The sequence below is a fragment of the Zonotrichia albicollis genome, chromosome 1 (genome assembly GCF_047830755.1).
Source record: "Zonotrichia albicollis isolate bZonAlb1 chromosome 1, bZonAlb1.hap1, whole genome shotgun sequence".
In the NCBI taxonomy this organism is placed as follows: Eukaryota; Metazoa; Chordata; class Aves; order Passeriformes; family Passerellidae; genus Zonotrichia; species Zonotrichia albicollis.
Genome location: NC_133819.1, coordinates 104,438,712 through 104,462,658, shown reverse-complemented (window position 1 = coordinate 104,462,658; position 23,947 = coordinate 104,438,712). Strand labels below are relative to the sequence as shown.

The window sequence follows — 23,947 nt, the reverse complement described above, 5'->3', positions numbered from 1 at the left end:
TTATGTTAAAATACTGTCCTTCAATCTTTTTAACTCAACAATTTTTTGAGGAGCTTGCAATTTTTTGAATGATGATCTGGGTTTGAAGCCAAATCTTGTTCCTGGTAGGAGCCTTGCTGAGTATTTCCCTTTCACATACGTGTTTTGAACACTGGCTAGTGACCCTCCAGAATTTAACTGACCTCTGTTATGGAGCAGGATGCTGCCATTGTGGAACAAGGGGATTAAATGGGAACCCAAAATGGTATCATCATCAATTCTATCTTAAACCTCTCCTGTGTTTTTAGAGGTTTGGGAGGAGGGGGTTTATGCATTAAGGTTTTTTCTGAAAGTAAGTAATGGTTTTGAATCTTTATTTTTCTACAGTCTGACCAAATCTAACTATAATTATCCTAACATAAAACTTCCTTTCTAAGATGGGAAGACCTGAATTTTAAGCCATTTGCTCAAGGCTCATGGATTCAGAGTATCTAGCAAGTTCACTGGCTTTGAGGAAGAAACACCACTCCTTTGTGACTTAAGGGTCAAAACCTCTGGAGAGTGTTTTAAACAAAATAACTCAGTTAGCTGTGCTGAGTTTACTGCTTCTGGTTCTAAGACAGTGGACAAAATGCCTTGCTTAAGGTGGTTCGAATTTGCAGAAGTCTAGCTATAGCAAACTAAATGTAGCCTGGGTTGCCAAATATCTTCAGGAACTTAACTTGTTAACCTGCTCTGAGCTCCACATGGCTGTCACTGGGTTAGGGCTGCTTTAGTTCAAGTGCTGCACAAACCTGTCTGCTGCTTGTAATGGGCTTTCTGAAGTGATCACAAATTGCTGGATCAGCAGCAATGATTGAAGGCCAAATGTTTCTTTTATTTTTCAGAATCTCCATCAAGAACTTGAGGCAAAGTTTTATGAAGACACTTTTGACTGGGACCAAGTACGAAATAATGATGCAGCAGGACTGCTAAAAATGTTTATAAGAGAACTCCCCAGCCCACTCTTCACAGTAGAATATCTGCCTGCATTCATCACACTCGTGGAAAGTATGTGGAAATGGATTTATTATGGACTGATAATATGATAAAATGCAAGTGTAGACATTACTTTTTTTTCTCTCTCTGAAGTATATAGCGAAAAGTCATGTAATTTTTTTCTCCCTCTGAAGAATAGAGAAAAACAGACCCAGTGCTTTGCCTAAACGTTTTCATTTTCTGCCAAGTTTTGTTTTCAAATGAGAAAGGTGTCTGCATTCAGCTAATAGCACAGGCTTGTTATGTGAACAAAACAACTGTTTAATGTAAAATTTGGAAACTGTGAGTAAACTGAGTAATGACTTTCATGTATAGACTCTGATTCACATTAACTGTAGGTTTTACAAATGAAAATTTCTGCAAGGCAAACTCAAATCACTGTCCTTTATCTACTGGACTTACTGAACCTATTTTATTTCTGTTAAAGTTAATGTTGAGGTCAGAACAGAGGTCAGAGATATGTGTGAGCACAGAAAGGTTCAGGCAGCTGGGCTTTGTTTCCAGTGTACATACACCCTCTCAATCTCAGTACATTTTGTTCATTTCTCTTCCGGGAAGAATGCAATTGTACCTTGCCGTACCTATGACTTCCCTGTAAAGTCACTCAAGCTAGGACAGACTGAAAGTCTCAGGATGATGAGTTTATTAGCAAATTGGTACAGAAAACTTTACATAAGGTTACAGTCACCCTTTCAGTGTCTCCATGAGTAGCTTAAAGGGCAGAAGGAGGTGACCTCTCTCCATAAACTTCACATACCTGAGTGTGTGTGGACTCTTTATGAGTCCCAGGCTGCATGCAGTTACAGTGGCTCAGCAGTTTGGACAAGACTGAGCAGGAGATGTCTGTGCAGAATAAAGTGACCTTATTCCCTACAACAAATACACAGATACCCAAGAGAAACTAGCTAGTACTAAAAAATACTGGATTGTTACTATGTAGATAGAATTTTATAGCGCCTTTGTGTCCCCGTGTAACAAAGATCCAAGATGATGAGAAAAAAGCCACTTATTAAGGTGATATTTTATTTTATGGTTAATCAACACCTAAGCATGCTAGTCTTGACCAGGCACTAGCTGGTATGTCTAGAACTTCTGACACACAAGGTTTTTAGAACAAACCAATTGCAGTTGGGTTTTCAAAAGCATTAATTATTCATGTCCTTAGAAATCTCCAAGATCAAGTTACAGCTACAAGCTTTGCATCTGTTGATCATGCTGATGCCTGAAGCCAACAGAGACACAGCCAAGGTAAGTTCTTCATTTGTAATCACCTGCCATCTGTGGTGCTTTTGACCTTTAAGTGAAAGACTCATTTTTTTCAGATGCTACACTAGGAAATATTCATCTGTGTTTTTGATTATTTCCCTGAAAAGATGTTCAAATTTCCTGGCTGTCATTTCTTTTACAAGCAATTAAGAAATAGTTGCTGGAGGTATCCACCTGCTGGATCTCAGACATCATTATTATGGAGCACTCATTTCAAAGAGGCATATTCCTCACGTAGTTTGGACAGAGGAGGTCTAGTTTCTGGATTTTCTGTATAACTGAAATTCTCCAGGATGAATTTAAAAGAGAAGCTGCCCTGTAGGAGCTTGCCTAGTGCACTCCTGGTACTGGAAGGGCTTTCAGGTCACTGGGCCAGACTGCAGCATGTAGTGCAAAGTAAAAGCATTCATCTGCAGCACAGATGTCAGGAGCTCACCCTCAGCTGGCTTGCCTTACAAACCCATGCCACCACCATGTCCTGCTTCCTGATACAAACACAGTGGCTACAAGCATTTTGGATGCTTGGGAGCTCCCATGTCTGACTGCAGCTGTGTCCTGACCCTAAGAGACGCTGATTGCATCTTTGGGCCTGTTTCCACATCAAGGAAACCTGAGTGAACAAGCTTCCTGGGAACCTCCAGACATTTCACCAGGTCCCCCGCTCATCAGGACCATGCAGGTCTCCCACCTCTGAAAGCCTTTCACTAGTCAGTTTAGATACAACCTTGTGAGTTCAGCTGCCTTCTTTACCTGAATTTATTTATACAGTAACAAGGGACAAGACCAACAAATGTCTTCAAAGTACCTGGAGGTCTGCTAGTGCTCTGTAAAGAATGGGGGCTATTTCTGTTACCAAAATTCATTTGAGTATAGAGCTGCATATGTAAAACACATGCTAGAGGAGTACCCTTAATTATTACTCTATTATTAATTATGCTTCTGTACAAAAATATATGTGATGATGAAACTCTGCAAATCTCCACTCTCTAATGAGGTTTTAGAAACTTCTCCAGCAGAGTTTCTGTTTTGTAATTCTTGGGTTTGTAAAAATGTCTTAATTGCTGTGTCAGGGTACAAAGACAGTGTTTTAATGGTATGCTTTTCATGGTTTAACCAAGAGGCAGCTAACATCTGTCATGGTTTAACCCTAGCCAGCAACCAAGCACATGCAGCTCCTCTCTCCCTCCCTCATCAGTAAGATGAAGGAGAGAATAAGTGTAAAAGCTGGAAAATTAATGACTTGAGATGAGTGTAATTTAATAGGAAAACAAAGGCTGTTATGAAAGCAGAGCAAACAAAGGAACTCACCACTTCCCATGGGCAGGCAGGTGTTCAGCCATCACCAGGGGAGCAGGGCTTGATCTCATTCATGTTGGGAAGACAAATGCCATCACTCCAAAAGTCCCCCCCCCTTCCTTCATCTTCCTACCACCTTTTTACACTGAGCATGATGTCCCATGGTCTGGAATATGGTCACCTGTCCTGGCCATGTTTCCTCCTGATTTCTCATGCATCTCAGCAATGTGGCAGTATGAAAATCAGAAGAGGCCTTGGCTCTAAGCAAGTCCTAATCAGCAGTAACAAGAAAAATCTATATTATAAACACTGTGTTCAGCAAAAGTCCCAAACATAACCCCATACCAGTCAGTGTGAAGAAAATTAACTCTACTCCATCTAAAGCCAGCACACACAGCCATTCCTTCTTTCCTCCCTCCTCCCAGTGGGATGGGTGAGAAAATCTGAAAAAAAAAGTGAAATTAATGGGTTGAGACAATAACAGTTTAATAGGACAGAAATAAATGGGAAAATAATAATGATTAATTAATTAGAACACACAAAACAAGTGGTGCACAAAGCAGTATTTCACCACTCACTGACTGATGCCCAGCCAGTTCTTGAGTAGTGGGTCAAGACCAGTTTTCCCCACAGTTTAGATACTGAGCACAATGCCATGCAGTATGGAATATCCCTTGGGAGTCAGCTGGCCAGACTGTGTCCCCTCCCAAGTCCCTGTGCAGCCCCAGCCTCCTTTCTGGCAGTACAGCATGAGAAGCTGAAGATTACACTTGACTAAGTGTAAACACTGCTTAGCAACACCTAAAACATCAGTGCGTTATCAACATTATTCTTATCCTAAATCCAAAACACAGCCCTTTACCAGATACAAGGAAGAAAATTAACTCTATCCCAGCCTGAAACCAGAACAATATTGCAGAAGGACTCATTGGTAGACCCCAACTCTAACCACAGCTGCAGTCTGTGCTATTTAATCATTCAAGCAAAATTCTGAATAAACTACCCAAAAGGGGAAATTACTTTCCTTGGACTCCGCCGGGCATGTGCAGAAGTAACATCAATGGACAACCACTTAGCTCTTCTTGCTTTTGTTATCCCAGAATAAAAGTTTGAGGGTTGCTGGCAGAAATTTCAGGTTGTATTGCATGTAGGAATGGTGCAGATTTGGAGAGACTAATCACCCCAAGTGACTGTGACATAAAAAGCATTGGTTAGATGCATCAAAATGGACACTTGGTAATCTATGAAGAAAGTAACTATTCCCTTGCAATACATGTACATCTTACCTCTAGTATAGGATTCAGAGCCTTACTGTGGACACTGTATTTGCCTTATAAATTTGGGATTATGGTCTAAGTGATAGATAATTTATTAATGTGTGTTTTGATAACATAAACTATTCCTCTGTGTTTGACACAGGTTGTTGTAACAAATATCAGAGTAATCCAAATACTGTGGAAAAACCACTAAATTTCACTTCCAAGTGCAAATATGACAGCCAGACTTGTGCATTTGAAATGCTGCATTTCAAAAGTAAATTATTTCCTGAGATTAAACAAGTACTGTTTTCTTCCAGGCCTTTCTTCAGTTCCTGAAGAAGGTGGTTGCTAATGAAGGGAAAAACAAGATGAGCTTGTGGAACGTGTCTATGATTGTTGCACCAAACCTCTTCATCTACAAAGGGAAACGCGCAAACCAACAGGAAATGCAAGCAGCCGCCACCACCGCGCACATTGTGCGGCTTCTGATCCGGTACCAGGACATCCTGTGGACTGTGAGTACTGCTGGTTCCCCCTTGATGGTCCCATCTCAGTGCAGGACATGTGCAGAAATCAGAATAAACCCACCTTCCAAGGAGAAACAGTTTCTTTGGAAACTGACTGGAGTCTTCCATGTCTAGAATGAGGCACCCTGGCAGATTTTTCTGGATTGAAAAATTACTTACTACCTTACTTATCTAAGACATCTATTTTAGCTTCAGTTGCCTTCTGGAATTGTTTATACAGTGATGCATAGAAGAATGATTTAATCAGGATGTGTAGGTGATACATCTAAACTTGAATATGATTAGATGTCTGTTTAAAGTCTACCCCACAATAAAATGGGACAAAAGTGTGTACAACTTTTTGGGCTTCTGAAGGTTGGCCCAAAGATATTGACAGTCTCAGCTTATTTGCTTATAACAGAGGGAGAGTATAATGGGGGTTGCAAAGACTACCTCCTAATAAAGCTCCTGCAGCTGCAAACATCACTTTAAAGTTTCATATGGCATGAAAGACAATCTACAGTTTCACCAAAGGATAACTGTAGGTTGTTAGAGGAAGTTACTGATTGCATGTATCTTCTAGGAATAAACAGAGTTTCTGCTGCCTAAAATTCGGTGCCCTTCTAAAAATGCAACACAATTGGGAAAAATTACTGTATATTCTCAGATCTGGTTTCCTCCTCCTAGGTCCCATCCTTCCTGATTTCCCAAGTGAGAAAAATGAATGAGGCAGCCATGAACAACAGCAAGAGACAGCTGATGTTTGACAAAGGAGTGAGAAAACTTTTGAGGAGAAAGACCATGGAACGGGAGAGACCTGAAAGACCAGAGGTGTGATAAAAAGATCAGGTTTCAGAGCAGCTTAAACAGCCTACCTCCTTTATCTCATGAAAGATTCTAGGTGTGGAGAGGAAATTTTGCCATACAAAATAAGCTGATTTGAGAATTGTCTTGAAAGGTGTGCTTCCCAGTCTAACACTCCAATAAGACAAAGTTTTGGGACTTGATTGAGAAGAGTTGTAAGGAAGGCAGAATGATTTCCAGCAGCCAAAGCTGCCAAGCTGGTTTTCAACCTGTTCCATAAGAAATAGTTATATGTGGACTGTCCCTGGCAGCAGTGATTTGTAGATATTCAACAAATGCATGGATCTGTTGCTGAATAGAGTGATGAATAGAGTAGAGTGATCCATATTAGGATTAATTGCATTTATCCATGTCCTGGTACAGGCCACTTGATACTCTTCTTGCAAGATTTAGTCTTACAGCTTGCACTAACTTTGTCAGCAGAGAGAAAGTTCAGTCTGCCTATCATAGACACCTAAACTGTGCCTAAATGTGTTCTGTGAAGTAGATTGTATTGTTATTTCCTGTATAGTCAGAGGAGAGAGGTGGACACTTTTGAGGATTTCCAGGGCTCCAGTAGCAGTTTGGACTTAAAGAAAATCTGATAGAAAAACCTTTCTTTGAAGGTCTTAAAGCCACCAATTTTAATCTACTGCCTAGAAACTTACTTGGAGGATCCTGCTTTGATACGCAACTAAAACTATCTTACATATTAAGTGCAACATAAATTTGGGCAACAAGACATATCATGTCTCTGTGCACAACCTACACAGTCCCTATAGCAACTTACATGTATTTCCATGTAGTAACTAGTAACCTGGAGAAGGGAGTATTTAGAGTCTTCCATGAAGACTCCTTTACAGAAGGAAGGCTGGTGAATTATAAGAGAAGTAATCAAGGAAATGGTGAAGAACTCTGTAGTTGTTGAAGAATAGTCTTGAAGAACAAAAGAAAAGACAAATTAGGAAGGAATGATATCACAAGGTTATGAGAACTAGAGAATGAGCCACTATTACAGGCAGGAGAGAAAATGCAGAAGGTAATGTATGGGGGGAAATGTAGAAAGATAAATGTTAAGTATGAATGGTGAATACATTCTAATTCACCTTTCTCAAGAATTTGCCAGCACTGACTGAAGTATTTTAGGTAGGGTAGGACATACATTGGTGCTCCAGATGGAGACAGAGATGTTTGTTTAAAATGGCAGTGTAGGCTACTGCGCTGCAAAGTTAATTTCAGCGTGGGATGAACACAGATAGACTCCTTCTCTGAGGAGAGTCCATTACTGAAGTCATTGCACCTTTGGGAAGACAAGTCCATTGATCAGAGTAATTGGCTTTACATCTAATAAAAATGAGGGTAGCCATGGCAAGGAGCTGAAATATGAAGGGTAAATTGGAGGCAGACTCTGTTTGGATAACTGAGTTTAATGTTGAGAGCACTTAACGCAATCCCCAGGTCTCAGATGTTCTAAATTACACAGAGACAGAGACTGGAGAGACTATTGTGTTCTGGTCAGCATGGTATTAACTGGATTAGGACTGGAATGCAAACCTTGCTAATTGATTTATCCACCATTAATCATGGAAGAGTGCATAAACTTCATAGATGATCATTTGAACCCTACACAAGGTCAAATTTCAAATTAACAGAAACCATATGGTACTTGATGTTTTACTGTACACACACTTCAATCTGATTGAAGTTATAGGAAGCAGAAACAGAGAACTGAATTTTTATGCCTCAGGAGAATTTCATCTTTAGAAGGAAAACCAGATATTCTTAATAATTTTTATGTTTTTAAATAAGCATCTGGTTCACTGACCACTGTTAACAGAAATAAGTTAAAGTTACAATTCACGGGCTTTACCCTGTGTGCATTTATGTGCTACTTACCAAAGAGTTTGTGTCTTTGTGTTGTATCTGATTTGTGTCCACGAATTTGCATTTGTATGACTGTAAATGTCTTTTGAATAGCCAAGAGAATGCATGACAGTGAATTTTGCAGGCAACCTCAAATGAGGTTGCAGAACAGCTTCCAAATTGAGCTAGAGCAATATTTGCCTTATACTTACTCTATTGAATATTGATTTTAGGGAGCTGTCACTTTCCCTCCATACTTGCAGTCTGACATACCCGAGGGGGTGATAAGAGTTTATGCTCCACTGCATTCAAAAGTCTCTATGGCAATTCAACTCAACAGCCAAACAAAAGCCAAAGACATCCTGGCTCGATTCCACTGTGAAAACAGGTGGGTAAAGCAGAACATTCTGTTTTTCCTGAATAACAATGTCAGAACTATAAATGAATAGATTCCTCCCTCTTCAAAGATTCATTGTGTTACAATAACTCTTTTTCTAATCTAAAATTGCTAATTTATGGTTATGTCAATCAAAGAAATTTTAACCACTTATCTTACTCTTTTTTATTCTACTTAATAACTGGCTCCTATACAGAGTCAATCTGCCCTCCCTTATACCACTAATAAAAATGTACATTAAACGTATATTTTATAGACTTGCCACACAGAGAACCCAAAGGGATTGTTTTACATCTCTCCATAAGTCTAGAATGTTTTTATTTCTGTAAGGTAATAATTATTAACAGCTATGGGAAATGGTAAATTGTGTCTGAAAGTCTTTTCTGCAAAGTCTTCCCATGTTACCACATAATTCTGTTGTTTGAATAAATAATATAAAATTAATAATGCAGAAGGTTTGGTTGATTGTGATGCAGTAATCTACCTCTGTGGCAGATTCATTATTCTGTAGTGGTCCATTTGGTAGAAGTTGTTGGTTTTAATAAGACAGTTCACAGGGGAAAAAATATCAAACTTTAGTTTACCATAGATGGTAGATGATGAGGCAGTGGTTATAACAGAAGGACAAACTAAAAGGTTTTTTTTCTATCCTAGCCGTGGATCCTCACAGAATGTGAGAGGCCAGATCCAAAGTTTACATGAAATTGGAGGAAATATAGGTAGGTCTCAATTTTGAAAACTAATTCTTAATGTCCTTAACCTCCTAAAATACCTCAGGCCAGCAATGTTTTGACACAGCTGGGTCTCTCCTACCCTCCAGTCCATTTGGAGGAAAGGAGCCTGACCCAGAAGCGGTTAGAATCCATGTCATCATTTACTCCAACTCCAGAGTGACAGGAGGGGTACCCCAGGAGAGAACAAACCCGACGGCTGGATCTCAGCAGCACTTCTTACAGTCTTGCCACATTCATCTGACCTCTTGCTTTTACCTCTCTCACTCTCCTAACTGAGCATTTTTCCATGGTTAAGAGATCCTTAGTCTTCCTCTTGCAAGCGCATTCCACCTTGCTGTCAAGCATTTTTCCAAGATCTCTTTCTTTCTTACTGTATGCAAGTGTTAACCTCCCTCAAATAAAGACTCACAGAAATGTGAATTCAGCCCCTGCACGTATAGGTGTTCTGTACTCGCATTAATCTGTGTGCTTTATTTAGATTGCAAATTCCTTGCAATAGAGTTTTTGTCCTCAGTTTCATGCAGTTTCATACCTCTTACAATAACAACAGTGGCCTAAAAGTTTCTGGCCTAAGGGTTAAAAAACATGTTTTAATTTGTTTAAAACTAAACAAATTAATTTTGCTTAATTATTACACAATCCTTTCTCTTCTTATTCTCTCCTTTCTCTGTTCATGCCAAAGTTTTGGATGCTGTGTTGGAGTCAGTTGTGAATTACCTGATTAGATCATTCCTTATTTCTTCTAGATTCAGCTCTAAAGACTTACTGTAAAGTTACTACAAAACATCACAGATTTACTTCAGCAGCAATCAGGAATCAGCCTTTATTACTCATGATAACAAAAAACTAAATTGGATTAGTGATTTGTTTTGCCTGTCCAAACACGATGACCAACTGATGCCAAAACAGAAAAATTATCCTAAAGACTTTGTGAAACAATCCTAAATATTCCTACCATGATCTTCCAAAAAATTGGGACATTTAATTTGCATCTTCATTTAAAATCATTTTTATAGTCCTAGATCCTTCAGGGTACCTTAGTCCGCTGATTATGCATTAATTCATTTATATTGCTTTCACTTGAATAAAATCATTGGGACCCCAGTGACCTCACAAGTAACCGTACAAAAATTTTACCATAATCTTGTGTCACAGCAAAGTAACCTTACCAGTGAAATTACTTCATTACCCCATGTAAATGCAATATAGTCCAACAAATCAACCTAACTCTAGAATTTATTGCCTTATTACTCAACTAAGAGGCACAAAATCCTCATTCAGGCAAAGGCAGCCACAACTTCCCAATCACCAGCTAATGAAACAGCCAGAGTGCAACGGATTTTTTTTTAACTAGCAAATTGGCAACTCCCAAAAACCTTGTTAAGAGTCCCTGTATTTCTCTCCAAGATCCTACTGTATGGAAACACATTGTTTACAGAGCTACTTTTTCATCATTTAAAAATAGTGTAGAAGTCAGAGAGTTGTAATTGCAGCTCAGTAAATCCAAAGAAATAAAACCCCCCATACTGCAGCACTAACAGTGTTGTTGATGCTTCTGAAGAGCCATATTCACTGTTTGACTAAATGTCTTATCCATTACTCAGTGTAATGCAGGACATCCTGCCTGGAAGTGGCAGTAAATTCGTGACTGTCAGAGTAAAATCACTGGCAAATTTACCAAAGGCCCTCTCTGTATCCAGGCAAGATGTTAGCTGGATGGACACACCAAACTGGGCTTGCTGTGTGCAGGTCAGAGAAACATTCAAGGACTTTTTAACACAGCTCTGTCCCTGTGTGCTCAGAACGTCTTATGATTCATGGCTGACAATTTCCTTTCCAGGTCAGCACTGTTTGGATCCAGATGCGTTCATGCTAGATGTCTACCGTGCAAATCCTCAGGCAGAATGGGTGATAAAACCAAAAGCCAGCTGAAGCAGAAGGCAGCAGTATACTGGACAAAAGCCACATGGACAAGAGTGATGCCTGTCATTTTAAGCAGCTCTTGCAGAGACATAACAAAATGGTATCCACAGGACATCATTCCTTCCTACTGTACTGTCCAGCTGATGGTCAGCACATAGGACTTTTGGTATTCCAGTTTCCAAACCATTGGAAAAATATCACATTAGTTATGCTTCCATATGGATTACACTTGTGCCAGCTGGCCCAGGAGGTGAGGAGGGCAGGCCAAGGTACGGTGTTCGTTTCCTGACCGGGTGTTAGAACAATTTTTGGAAATAATGCAGTGGCATCAGATGAATGAAACACTACTGACCACAGCATGACACAGGAGCATGACAGACCTTGGAGCTGGGGAGGTGTCTGTCAGGCATGGAAGGTGGGAGTTCAGCATGCAGCAATGCCAAGACAGCTGTGTGGAAACCAAACCTTTCTCCTGGAAGTGAACCCATACAGTGTGTGTTACTGCGGTGCTTGTGTCTCCCAGTCACTCCTCGTGAGTACCTGATGCTGGGAGAGGGAGGCAGGAGGAGGAACTACAGACAGCTGTACTGCTCAGTGTACATACCACTGTGTATCTCACTGCCAGTCTTCCAAAATCATCTGTCTGAATCCCTCAGCTGTGTGCACTTGTAATGGCCCAAACCACGCTCCCCTCCCTTCCCCTGTCACACAAGTTTCAGGAGAAAAAGGCTGTGTGAGGAGGAGCATATGCCCCTAGCTCTGCCTTTTACTTGATACTCTCAGAATTAAATCTGTGTAATGCCACACTATGAGATGTGTTAATGGTGCCACTTACAGTCATCACCTTTTTTTGTTAAACATTATCATTTCCAATTTGTAACCTAATTTTATTTTGTTTATTTTAGCTTTAATATGTAAGCAATTTTTATACTCTTCAGCTGCATCAACAAGAGAGATCTTTGTTCAGGTCTTGTATAATACAGCATGGAGAACAAACAGGGCTTCCAATGAGAAAAGGGATTTAATAATTTACACATTAGGTCTTTAAAACTGTAGCCAGTCTAGGCCCAGTTGTGCTGGGGGTTTTACAAATGCACAGCAAATTGCAGCTGGCATGCAGTCTAAGCAAACACACAGGCTGACAAGAGAATAGTGGGCTGCCACTGAATTGGGAATGTCAGATGGGCTGTCTTGTTTGGAGCTAGTCACAAGAACAAGCAGTGTTCAGTCATCCCACTTAGGGCTGTGCCGAACTAAAGAGGTTTGTTGAGTAAGGAAATCACAAATCTCTGGAAAAGAGAAAGTATATTTTATTTGTGTCATATGCAAAAAGCGGGAACCAAGTGGGAACCAATGCCTTCAACTGCACTGCAATGTCCCCATCATTGTTGCACAGTGAAACCACCCCCAGCCTGAGCAATGATTTTTGTTCCTGATCTGGACACAGGGATGAGGCAGAAGCTCTGTTTATTACATAGCAACTTAAAAGCACTCTGAACCAAGTCCTCCAGGTGAACTGGAGGTGAATAAAGTCTGCTGTCCTGCAGAGAAAGCGTGTAACTTGTGATGCTCTGCTGAAGCTGTGCAATGAGTATCTGAACCAGAAGCAGACCCTCTAAAATGTGTCAAGTTTATCGTGTTCCCCAGTAGTTAACTTGCATTGCTAGTGGTCAGTGAAAGAAATCAACATTGAATCAGTAACTTCACCACCAACAATAATGTCTACAGAGGGCAGATCCTGTCTTCTTTCTTATCTTCTTGATAAAATTGATGAAAAATTAGAAACATTTTCTTTAGAACAGTGACTTTTTTAACTTTCTGGTTGTTTTGGCGCATTTTTTTTGTTTTTTTTTTTTTGTTTTGTTTGGGGTCGGGGTTTTTTGGGGTTTTTTGTAGGTTTTTGTTGTTCTTGTTTGTTTGGGTTTTTTTGTTTTGTTTTTCCTTTTTCTTCTTAACACTAAAGGAGATGCAGTTGCAACCAGAAAAAAAAACCAGGATAATTGTATTATAAAATACACTCCTTATTTTGAAAACTATTTATTTTACGTATACAAGAGATAGTCGGTCTGTGGCTTGTTTATAGGCCTAAGCATAAAAGTTTTGTCTTGTGCTTTGCTCCTGATACCCTTTAGTTCCCACTGCGGCAATGGACAGCTCTTTGTGCTTATGCTGCCCTTGAACGTCAGCTGTAAAGCAGGTTTTGTACTTTCCATATAAAGGCAACATGAGAATTAGTTGAGTTAAATTCTACTCTCAGATGTAGCCAAGCAATTCCCTGAGCAGATCAGGAGTAATGAACCTCCATCTGGAAAGAACAAACTCAGCAAAGACTTTGTATGTGGAAAGTGCTTCAAATATAAAGAGAATCTGATAAATGCTAAGCATTGTTGTATCTATAGCCAACTAAAAGGTATTCTGCAACTATACAGAAAGCCTAAACTTTAAGAAAGTAATTTGGAGTGTCATAGCAAATGAGCTAACTTCCTACAATACTTTCAGACAAATACATTGACCTCCCCCATCTTGCCCACTCACTTCACTCTGTGTTCTCAATGGCTGTGCAAGGGAAAGGACAGAGCAGCCCTGTGTTCATGCTGCAACTCGCTCAGCATGTTCCGGACCTCATCAATGTTATTTATATTTCAAATAGATCTCCCTGCATTCTGTATAGAATACCAGGGCATTTTGAAGACTTTTACCACTTCACAACTTAGGAAAGTCAAATACAATGTCATAAAATCCACCCTGTGAGCTCTTGTTTTATGCTGAAACTGCCTATAACTTTGTAAGACATGCATATTAGCAGATGAACTAGATTCTACATAGAGTGGCCAAATACCTCCTGCCTCTGAAAAAGAATGTCAGGATTCTCTTTTGATACAAATGGCCCTAATGACCCATGTGTAGTGGTTAATACTGTTCCACATTAAGTTGTTTTGTATTGTTTTGGTACACTAACTTGATTTAATATGCAGCAGACAAATGAAACAAGCTCAATGGCATTTTGAAATATGAGGTTTCTTTAGGACTTGTATTTCAAGATGCTGGTGGAGGCATGAGGAATTTTGTTTCTCCTAACAGAAGCTGAAGTACAAACTAAGTTGCAAGAGGATTGTCACCTAAAGAAAAGTAACATATGTGGAAAGCTATTAGTAAGAAAGTGGTAGCAAGCAAAGAGAAATTACTGAAATTCCAAAGATGCCTCAATCATTTATATACTCCATGGTTCTACAAGGACAGCATTTTGCATATCAACACATAGAGAGGGAGTACTGTAAAAAACAGGTGTTGCAAAACAGACTGGATTGCTTTAACCAGTATATGCAGTGAATGTCCTTAGAAAGTGTGCGTGTGTGCAAATGTGTCTGTGTCCATGTATAATATTAACTACCTCACTCTGCATTTTCCAGGAAAAATATTTTGGCTTAGACATTTACTACTTAATCTAGTAGCAATTTCACATTGATGTTGACAACGTGTTTCTTTTTGTATGAGGCAATACTTGTAATTACAAAAAAAGATCTGGTAAAATACATACTTCTGGATATGGATGATATTTTATCCAAAACATGTTGCCTAAATTATGCTTGTAATGTGAACCTTGTGAGATCAGATGTTGGGGTTAATAGGCAATGAATACAAACACACAGTGTTTCATTTTTATTTTTCAATGGGTTTCTATTCATGTGTGTCTTCTCTGGAAAATAATATAATGCCACTAATCAAAGTGAAGTGTTTGTATGTATGTTTACCTTACAATCCTCATTATGTTATGTGTTTTGTTGAAGTACGCCATGTAAGTGTATTTGTACAGCAGTGTGTCCACTGTATTGTATCCATGTCAAAAATAAAAACAATACAACAAAGCCAGCTCTTCAAATCTAAGCACGTGTATTTTGGGTAGAAGCAGAAGCAGGGGGCAGAAAAGCAACTTAAAAACTTTTAAAAGCAGCTGTGGGGTTACAGCACCTGAACAGCTGTACAGAGGACCATGTTCTGCCACCCTTGCTGAAGTGGAGGAGCTCTTTGCTCCAGGAGCTCTTCCCTTGGCCTACCTATACGCAATGCACAAAACACACTGGAATCCTGCCTCACTGAAAGCAATGGCAAACTGCTTTGGAGTTTCATTTCAGCTACATTTTTTAAACTAGTACAAAATACATAGAAGAAAAACTAACATTAGACCATATCATACAAATGCATAGTAAAAGCCAAATAAAATTGGAAGGAGCAAACAAAAATACTGCTAGTTCAAAGAGGAAAAAAAAGGGGGAGATGAAAGGAACTTGCAAAGAACTATGCTTATTATAGATGCATATTAAAGTATGAGACACATTTGTTACTGCTTGGTGACCTGGCCAGTTGATGAATGGATGTCCTTACTTGATTGGGATTGAGCACACGTCCCTCAAACCTGTCTTGAGAACAACTACTGGAAGACTAATTTTCAAAACAGAGGCAAGCACAGTAAGAAAAGACAAAGATACAACTGCAGGCTGGCCTCAAAACTGCCTCCCAGTGTCCGTAAAAAATACTGTTTTCCAAAGAATGATGCAATAGTTTGCATTGCCAAAATACACAGTTTTTCCCAAATAAAACCCAAATTGTTTCTTCAGCAGCACATCACTTCACAGGTATCTCTGTGCCATAAAGATGCTGCTTGTCCTAAGCTGATTCCATGAAAGCATAAACAGGAACATAATCCATCTAGCCAATGTATCTATAATGAGTGTCAGGAGCACTGGACAGTAAGGCACAAGGAAAACGAGCTGGAGCTATCCTGTGAAGTGTAACTAAGAAAATTCTATTAATTAAACTTTGAATCTGAGACCTTCAAAATTAGGACTTTAGTCAGTCTCCTGCTCCCTCTGCTGGACTATGTCCACTTAGATTTCATATAATCAGAGTCATATAATGGCCCAGACTGGAAGAAGCCTTAAAGATTATCTAGTTTCAACCCCCCTGTAGTGGGCATACTTGTGACTTCTCAGCCTTCCAGCTCTTTTTCTTCTAACTAAAATACATGGACAACTGAACTACTTGAAATAATGCAGTTTATTGTAGTTTTATTATGTGGTCCAAAATTACCTTCTTACAAAACTGCCAGCACATAATAAAATGAAATACTGTCAAGTAATCAAAAGAAAACATACTGTAAACACTGATTAATAAAAATTCCCAAAAGAAAAATACCCAAATAATGCCATTAAAATTGTTGTAGAGGTATTTGTTGTTTAAAACCATTTAGTTAAAATGCAGATGTGGAGCTTCTGATTAAAAAAATAAATGACCTGAGTTGGAAAACAACCAGAAAAATCAAACAGATGCAGGTTCTTATCAGTTCTTCTTTTCATTATGAAATGAGAATGCAAAATAACAGATCAACAACAAAAAAAAAAGACAAACCCTCTCTCAATCCAGACAGGCTTTGCTACAGTTCAGTGCTCAGCCCCAGGGCAGGAATGAGGAAATACTCCACGCAGGTCAAAAGCTCTGCTAAAGTCAAACAATTCTCTATGTTGGCCCTTGGTCAAAACAAGGTTCCTCAAACAGCCACGGAATGAAGTCCTGCTTGTGAGGCAGTTTTGCTTGACATCAGCTGAAAAACAAACATGAAATACGTAAAATCTATTTCTACCAAACTGAAAAAAAAATACAAAGATCCAGTTTATTAAAATTCTCCCCCTCTGAAATGAGAAATAAAACCAACACCTGGGGAGGATCAAGTTCCATATATGTTTGGATGAAGTGTGACATCCCAGCATGGACAGGCACTGCTCTTTTCAGGAATAAGTCATGCACAGCAATAACTTGGCAGAGTTTGCAGAAATCGTTTTTGCCAGGGGACAATGGAAGATGAGAGGGAAAAACAGAGGAGAAAGCCACTCTGCATAAGTGTTTATGAAGGTAAAATAGAAACTAGCAGAGTATGAAGCAACAGCTGAGCTGTACACAGTCACAGTTCCCATGGCAAACCAAAAGGGAGCACATGTTAAGAGTCATTCTTTTGAGAGTGAGCACAGGAGGGGCGGGAGGGAAGGGAAATATTATTGTACCTACCAGGATAACCTCCAACATAAATGGGATTGTTCGTATCTGCAGATGTTGACTGGACGTAGGGATTATCAGTGTGAACCAAATTCCCATCAATTATCAGCGAAATGTGATGTTTGCTTTTGTTTGCTTGAAGCTTGTGCCATTTCCCATCACACAAGCTATTTGTGCCTCTTGGTTCGTAGGAAGCTGTTAGCCTGCCAGCTCCATTGTTGACATGGAATAAAACCTGTGCAAACAGCCAGATGCCAATGAAGATATAAAGTAAGAATACATGAACTAATCTGCTTAGATAAAAGCACAATCACACTGGTGCAGAGAATTCCATTTTAAATGTTTGGCAATACACACAGTTAATGTTTACTTTGATGGGTAGAGTAGATCCTTATTAAAGTGTTTTTTAAAATTTTAAACAATAAGATCTACTATGCAATGATCCATTGATACACTTCACTAGGGATTTCAATGTTTCTTACAAATACAAATCAAGATCTTTTTCACATAACCTGAGACTTCAGATCTGAAAGATGAATCACTGTATATAACTGAAGAGAAAGAAGAATGGCCTGAAAGCACTTGTCATTGCCAATAAATACATTTATTTTTTTCATGTATTTAGTTTTCAAAGCAGCAGACATTTCTTCAACTCTGTGGTGAGGATTAATATGTAAGTATTACATATTAATACTGGGAAAGTATGTCCCACAGAAACAGTGATATTTAACACCGTCTCCAGCTAGGAAGCTTTGAATAAAAAATGAGCTATTTCTGCAAAAACAAACACTTAAGAGCAATCAAGTGTATATTTTTTATGCAAGAGATGACTGGAGAACTATGTATATTGATTGTTAAATGGTTTATGGAGCATAATGGCCAGTAGAAGTAGAGAATGAGTTAATTACTCATGAATATTGAAGAAGAGGTTACAAACAGTGTGCATTGTGTATGCAGTATTTTTCTCAAGGACAAGGATAGCTTTATGGTAGAAAAAGTATTAAGCAATAAAAAAGATATATATTTGGTCTAAAATACAAGGTATGTAGTACAGGAGGTCAGAGTGGCTGCACACTAACATAAATTACACTAATTAAAAATCCAGAAAGTTCCAGTGACTTCTGCTAATCGCACATTTTATCATACAATGGCAGCGAGAAACCTCGAGACAAAGTCTGTCCCATATTTGTTCTGTGGAAAGGTGCCTCCATCACACTTGACTGGTGTGCATTTCATGCATTCCAAGGGCTCTACCTCGCAGTTTCTAACAAGCCCTGTGTCCAGCAGCGTGCCTGCACAGGGCAGCCTACCTTGCCGTGTACGATCTCCAGCCCAACCGCATCGACCGTGGCGCTGCTGACGCCCAGGAGAACGCCGTGTGCCGCCGTGGTGCGGAACTCCAGCGTGATGTTCACGTCAGAACGCACCTTGTAGCCTTCCCTGACTGGAAATAAGTTAGAGGCTTCTAGCAGAAGACTTGCAACTCACAATACAGAGCTAAATATATGCATTACCATTAAAAGGTCTAAAAAATTTGTTAATCATGCTGCTAGCACTTGACCTTGCAATACCTCTGGACAATACGTTTTCCAAAGTCATAATTCCCATTTTTTACTGGAAAAGAAACTCCCAAATAAGTTTTCTTTTATTAATTCACATTTAATCCATTCTATCTCATCTGTAAGAAACAGTAAAGAGCACAATGCAATCCTTCATGTTACTTCACAAGTCTTTTGTCTTCATATTTGTCACAATGGTCACAGGGATCTCCAGGTGAGGGAAGAGACAAGAATGTTGACTCCATGTTCAGAAGGTTTGATTTATTATTTTACAATATATATATTACATTATAACTAACTAAAAAGAAAAGAAAGAAAGGTTTCCCTCTCAGAAGGGAAACTGAGCTAAGAATAGAAAGAAAAGAATGATAACAAAAGGCAGCTCTCTTGGACTCTGTCCGAGATAGCTCAGCCTTGATTGGCCATTAATTATAAACATCCAAGATGGGCCAATCAAAAATCTACTTGATGCATTCCACAACAGCAGATAGCTATTGTTTACATTTTGTTTCTGAGGCCCTGAGGCCTCAGCTTCTCAGAAGGAAAAAAAATCCTAAAAAAAAGATTTTCACTAAAGATGTCTGCGACAATATTCTTTATCAGACCTCAACATCATGAACATGGATATTCTTAGCTAATAAAGATGTAGCTCATTTCTTTCCCACTGCTAAAACCATTATCTCTTTTATTTGTGCAAGACAGCCCTTTGCAGAAAAGACCACTTTTGGATGAATGAAGTGAAAGGACTCAGTTAGAAATCCACATGCAGGGCATGCACTCACTGTGTGAGGAGTCAGTTAATTACACACAGTTCCAGTAAGACCTGAAAGGAGTATGTTTTCATTAATATTAATTCAGTCAGGCACTGTTTTCATTTAATGACACTTACCAAGAGCAGCAAAGCCACTTCCATCAAAGAAGGTACCATCCTGCACTGTTTCATAGCATTTATTCACAGCAAAGATAGAGACAGGACTCTCGTTGTCCAGTTGTTTGCCATTAATTGTCATGCTACCAATGCAGGCAGGAATACTGTGAGTAACCTAAGCATATGGAGACATAAGAGACAATGCTTAGTATAAACTGCTGTGATGCTCTCTTAGGGATTCACCTGATCTTATTGCAGATAAAATATTATCCGAACAAAACACAGCAGAATTTAAAATACTTCCGTAAGTAAATTTCTAGTATTACATATAATTATGTAAGGCACATAATGTCTTAGAGTCAAAATCAAATGGTTTAGAACCACAGTATATACACTGTCTATAATACACAGGAAGAATTGTATTTGCTTGACTGTGAGCAGAGATACACTCAAGAGTAAAAACATTCCAAACATGCTTTAGCAAATTAATGAGTAATCAAAATTTTTGTAGGACATTTTGCAAGTTCTCATCATCAAAAAGATTCATCTGAATCACTCCAGAGGGTGGCTGGGCACTGGAAGAGGTTCCTCAGGGACATGGTCACAGCACCAGCCTGACAGAGTTCAAGAAGCATTTGGACAATGCTCTCAGGTACAAGGTGTGACTCTTGGGTGTCCTGTGCAGGGCCAGGAATTGGACTTTGATGATCCTTGAGGATCCCTTCAAAATCAGGACATTCTACAATTCTATGAGAAACATTACCATATCACCGGAATCTTCATTAATATAATGTGGGCTGCACAAGGAGGAAGGTCACAAAACCTACCCTCTAAAAGGATGTATTAAAAATATGCTTTAATCTAAAGACAACTAAACGCTTTCTTTCAGAGTCTTTCAGAGATATTTAAGGCACCTAATTTCTGTTTGAATGCAAGAGAAGTCAGGTACCAAAGTGTCTGATATTGTAGGTCATGTTTTTACCTTATACTGTGAAAGACAGGAATTTAGATTCTTTATTCATATAATTTAGATTCTTTACTCATTTTTAACAGAGAAACAGAATGAAAAAAAAAAAAAAGTTCTGCTAAGGGCTATTACTAACACACAAGGATATAAGATGTAGCTGGACTCATTAAGCCACAGAAAGATTTATCTGGTAAAGGGTCATTACTTTCCTAGTTTTTCTTTCCCTAAGCACTTCTTTTGAGCCTGTCAGAGACAGGATGCTGATTTAGATGAGTTTCCTGCACTATGCTCATTCTGGTCTTGCAAAATGCCAGAGGCACCCCTCACCCCAAGCCTTCTTACATTCCCAAGATTCTTTGGCACGTAGTCTAAGGGGAGTCCTCCCACATAGAGCTTCCCTTCCACATCCAAGGTGCTACCATCTCCCAGGGCATTGACTGCTACCAGCTCCTGTCCATCCACAATGATTGCTCCTTTTCTTTTAACATATTCCGTCTTTACCTGGAAAAAAGGGAAGCATGCAAACATAAATGAGTAAGCTACATTTGTTACCTAGTCATCATTTGCCATAGAAATAAGAGCAAGACAATTGTTTAGTGGTTCAATTGCTTTGACATTCTGTTCAGAGGCAACCTCTTGAAATTCTTCCCGAGGCTGAGACCATTTCTGAATACAACCAAGCAGTTAAACAGCTTTCTTGCCTTCCCAAGGGCTCACAATGATTTCATAATGTTCTGCCTAAGGTTTTCAGTGTTTTATTATTTCTTTAAATCACCAGTTTATTGCCTTAGGATATGGGCAGGTCACTGAGTTTTCAGAAAGGCATTCTGTGCTGGCCTCCTGCAATTATTGTGCTGCCCAACAGCTGAGACATCTCAGGTCTCTGAAGTGCTGTCATTTTATGATAGGCAGTGCTACATTGGTTTCGACCAAAAAAGCTTTCCAGTTCTGTGCATCTTGTTCACTTATGTCCTTATGCCTGCCTTGCCCTAAAACAGTTACATGTTGCTGAGGGAAGTCAGCTAGCCATTTATTCTTCTCTATTTACTTTTAGCCCCACTCAGAACCATGAGTAGCTTCAACACAAAGTTTCATGAACGTTTGGGCTGGTAAGGGGATAAAGGGGTAAAGCAGGGTGGTATGAGGAGAGGGCAGAGAATGAAAAGAAGTGGTGGTTTTTTTCAGTAGCAATGCATATTAGTTTGCGTAGATTGCAGAGGGACTGCAATGATTACCCCCAGCTGGGAAGTGGTGTGACTCAGCCTTAATCTCTAATAAAAAAGGCTGAAGCTCCTGCTTTGTGTCCTTGGTAGTAAAGATAGGTCAGCTCTTACATGGAATCTGTTCAGGTCTTAAAATGTGGATAGTGTCAGAAGGAGTTTTATGTGAGTATGTGTAATTTTTAAACATGCAGCTGTAAGTCCTGGAGCATTCTTCCTCTTTCAGGGTAGGCAGCAGAGCTTAACTGCGATATCTCTGACAGAAGTTCACATTTCCTTTCTTCATGTTAATTTTTGCTAGTTTTTCTTCTGGTGATTATTTATGAAAAGCAAAAAGAACTCTGCTGATTCCCAAGGCACCTAGGAAAGCTGGCAGCTTTGCGTCATCAATCACTTTGTCCCACAGAAGCCACTTCTTAGAGTGAAGGCTTCACATCCTAATAAAGGAGGGGAAACTTATCAGGATGAAATTGTCATCCTCACCTGCCTTTAGGAAAAGTGATATCCTCAGACTTACTCCTAAAACTCCTGCAAACATCACAGTCACTTCTCACACAGAAAGCCAGAGCCAGTGGCAGGTGGGCTGCTCGGAGGAATTGGGCCAATAGAGACTGACGCAATCTTGGTGCAGAAGGCCCTGAGTGCTATGTGACACCTCCAAGCTGTAGACATCATTTCTACTCAATTCTACTTAAGTCCTCCATTCATTCTAAATGTCCCCCTTTCTCACGTTGCCTTGACCAAGGAAAGGACAGACAGTGCTTCCCTGTTGTCACTAGCTGCTGTGACATGCTCAGGCAATAAGTGGGTAAGTGGGAGAAAAGAGAAACGCTGCACCCACAAATCTCTGTCACTCTGAAGTGCAGGTCTTTGGTAGCATAATGGACTGAAAGCTCTCTGTGGAAAAGGTCAGATTTTTTTGTACCTTTCCATCAGGTCCTTCCATGTTGAAGATGACTGTCACTACACAGTTGGTGAACTATTTAATTCTGAAATAGTTTGAGATACTTGACAGTAGTTGGAAGATGGATTTGGTGTACAATTAATGATAATTTTATAAGGAAATAATTATCTAATAAAAGTTTTCTGAATGACTTCATGATTGGGTTAGAAGCAGTGTGCTTTAGCAACACAGAAATTACACAGAAAAGGCAAGAAAAATCCCTACCAGTACCTAAAGGGAAGAGAAAATGGAGCACAAGATTGACAACCACCTACCGTATGCCATTTTCCATCACTGACAACAGCAGGGTGAAGAGCTACTGCTTTTCCTTTGCCTAAATCAAATGAGAAATGGAGCTGTCCCCCATAAAGCTGTAGGGCTGCATAATCAACCTGGTTTTGGTGAGCCATGTAGTAAATCAGGCCACTGGAGGCAAAGGTTCTGAGATTCAGCTGGACGGAAAGCCTAGACAATAAAAATTCAGTGTTACTTAAAGGTGTTTCTTCTGCAGTGATGAAAAGCTTTTCTGGACACAGAGAACAGCCTGAACCAATTTATTGTTATGAAAGGAGATTTATTATTACAAAAGCCAGAAAAGTAGAATTTAGGTTGATTTTAAGAAAGCATGATTTATAATGTATTTCATAATGGAAATCAGCGCTGTACCTGTCAGAAGTAGAAAAAGTGCTTGTCAAAGAGTGAGATGAACTTTAAGAGGGACAGGCTCAGCTGTTTGTGACTGCAAGCTTGCTTATTGCCCCAAGAAAGGAACCCATTCCAGGGTAACTTTATGGCATCCATTACTATTAGGCAAGCTTGCTGGGATATTATGGGCAGACTGAGAACAGAGGGAGGCTTAAAAGGTAGAGGAGACGAATGAGCCATTTATTATTGGAGACACCAGGTTCAGACTACATGGCATCAATCCTCTGCAATGTCCTTTGCTCAGAAGCTGTAACAGAAGGGCTAGAAGGAAAAAACACTCTTTTCTCAATGCCTGCAGAGACTTCCTGAGCTGAGAGAAGCAAATGCAAGTGACTTGCAGGCTGTGTGATGGGAACCTTGCTGGGAGCCTCTCAAACAAGTAAAAGAGGCAGAGGGTGCTATCACACATTAGGTCCCAACAAAATTATTCTTCTCAGTAGTCTTTTCTCCTTCAAGTGCACCTTCAAAGATGGAAGGTGTACTTGCAGAAAATAGAGAGGAGAGGGTGAGATGTCACTTGCATCAGACAAAGG

General features: G+C 39.5%; 2 protein-coding genes across 3 annotated transcripts in view; one reads left to right on the top strand and one right to left on the bottom strand.

The window, feature by feature from the left end:
* Positions 1-15,056, top strand: part of ARHGAP28 (Rho GTPase activating protein 28) — a 76,473-nt gene extending 61,417 nt beyond the window's left edge. The window contains exons 9-15 of one of the 2 annotated variants that reach the window (XM_005486693.4): positions 867-1,029; positions 2,183-2,265; positions 5,156-5,353; positions 6,032-6,175; positions 8,284-8,438; positions 9,102-9,166; positions 11,022-15,054. In XM_005486693.4, coding sequence (XP_005486750.2) covers positions 867-1,029; positions 2,183-2,265; positions 5,156-5,353; positions 6,032-6,175; positions 8,284-8,438; positions 9,102-9,166; positions 11,022-11,113 — 900 coding nt within the window. In that variant the 3' untranslated portion in view covers positions 11,114-15,054. Of the gene's footprint in view, positions 1-866; positions 1,030-2,182; positions 2,266-5,155; positions 5,354-6,031; positions 6,176-8,283; positions 8,439-9,101; positions 9,167-11,021 lie in introns of both variants that reach the window. The other variant, XM_074548797.1, reaches the window with a different exon arrangement.
* Positions 14,980-23,947, bottom strand: part of LAMA1 (laminin subunit alpha 1) — a 100,815-nt gene continuing 91,847 nt past the window's right edge. The window contains exons 58-63 of the mRNA XM_014266843.3: positions 22,985-23,174; positions 20,889-21,047; positions 19,601-19,754; positions 18,463-18,596; positions 17,165-17,387; positions 14,980-16,703 (exon numbers count right to left, since the gene is read on the bottom strand). Of these exons, the coding sequence (XP_014122318.2) occupies positions 16,543-16,703; positions 17,165-17,387; positions 18,463-18,596; positions 19,601-19,754; positions 20,889-21,047; positions 22,985-23,174 (1,021 nt within the window). The 3' untranslated portion in view covers positions 14,980-16,542. The remainder of the gene's footprint in view (positions 16,704-17,164; positions 17,388-18,462; positions 18,597-19,600; positions 19,755-20,888; positions 21,048-22,984; positions 23,175-23,947) is intronic.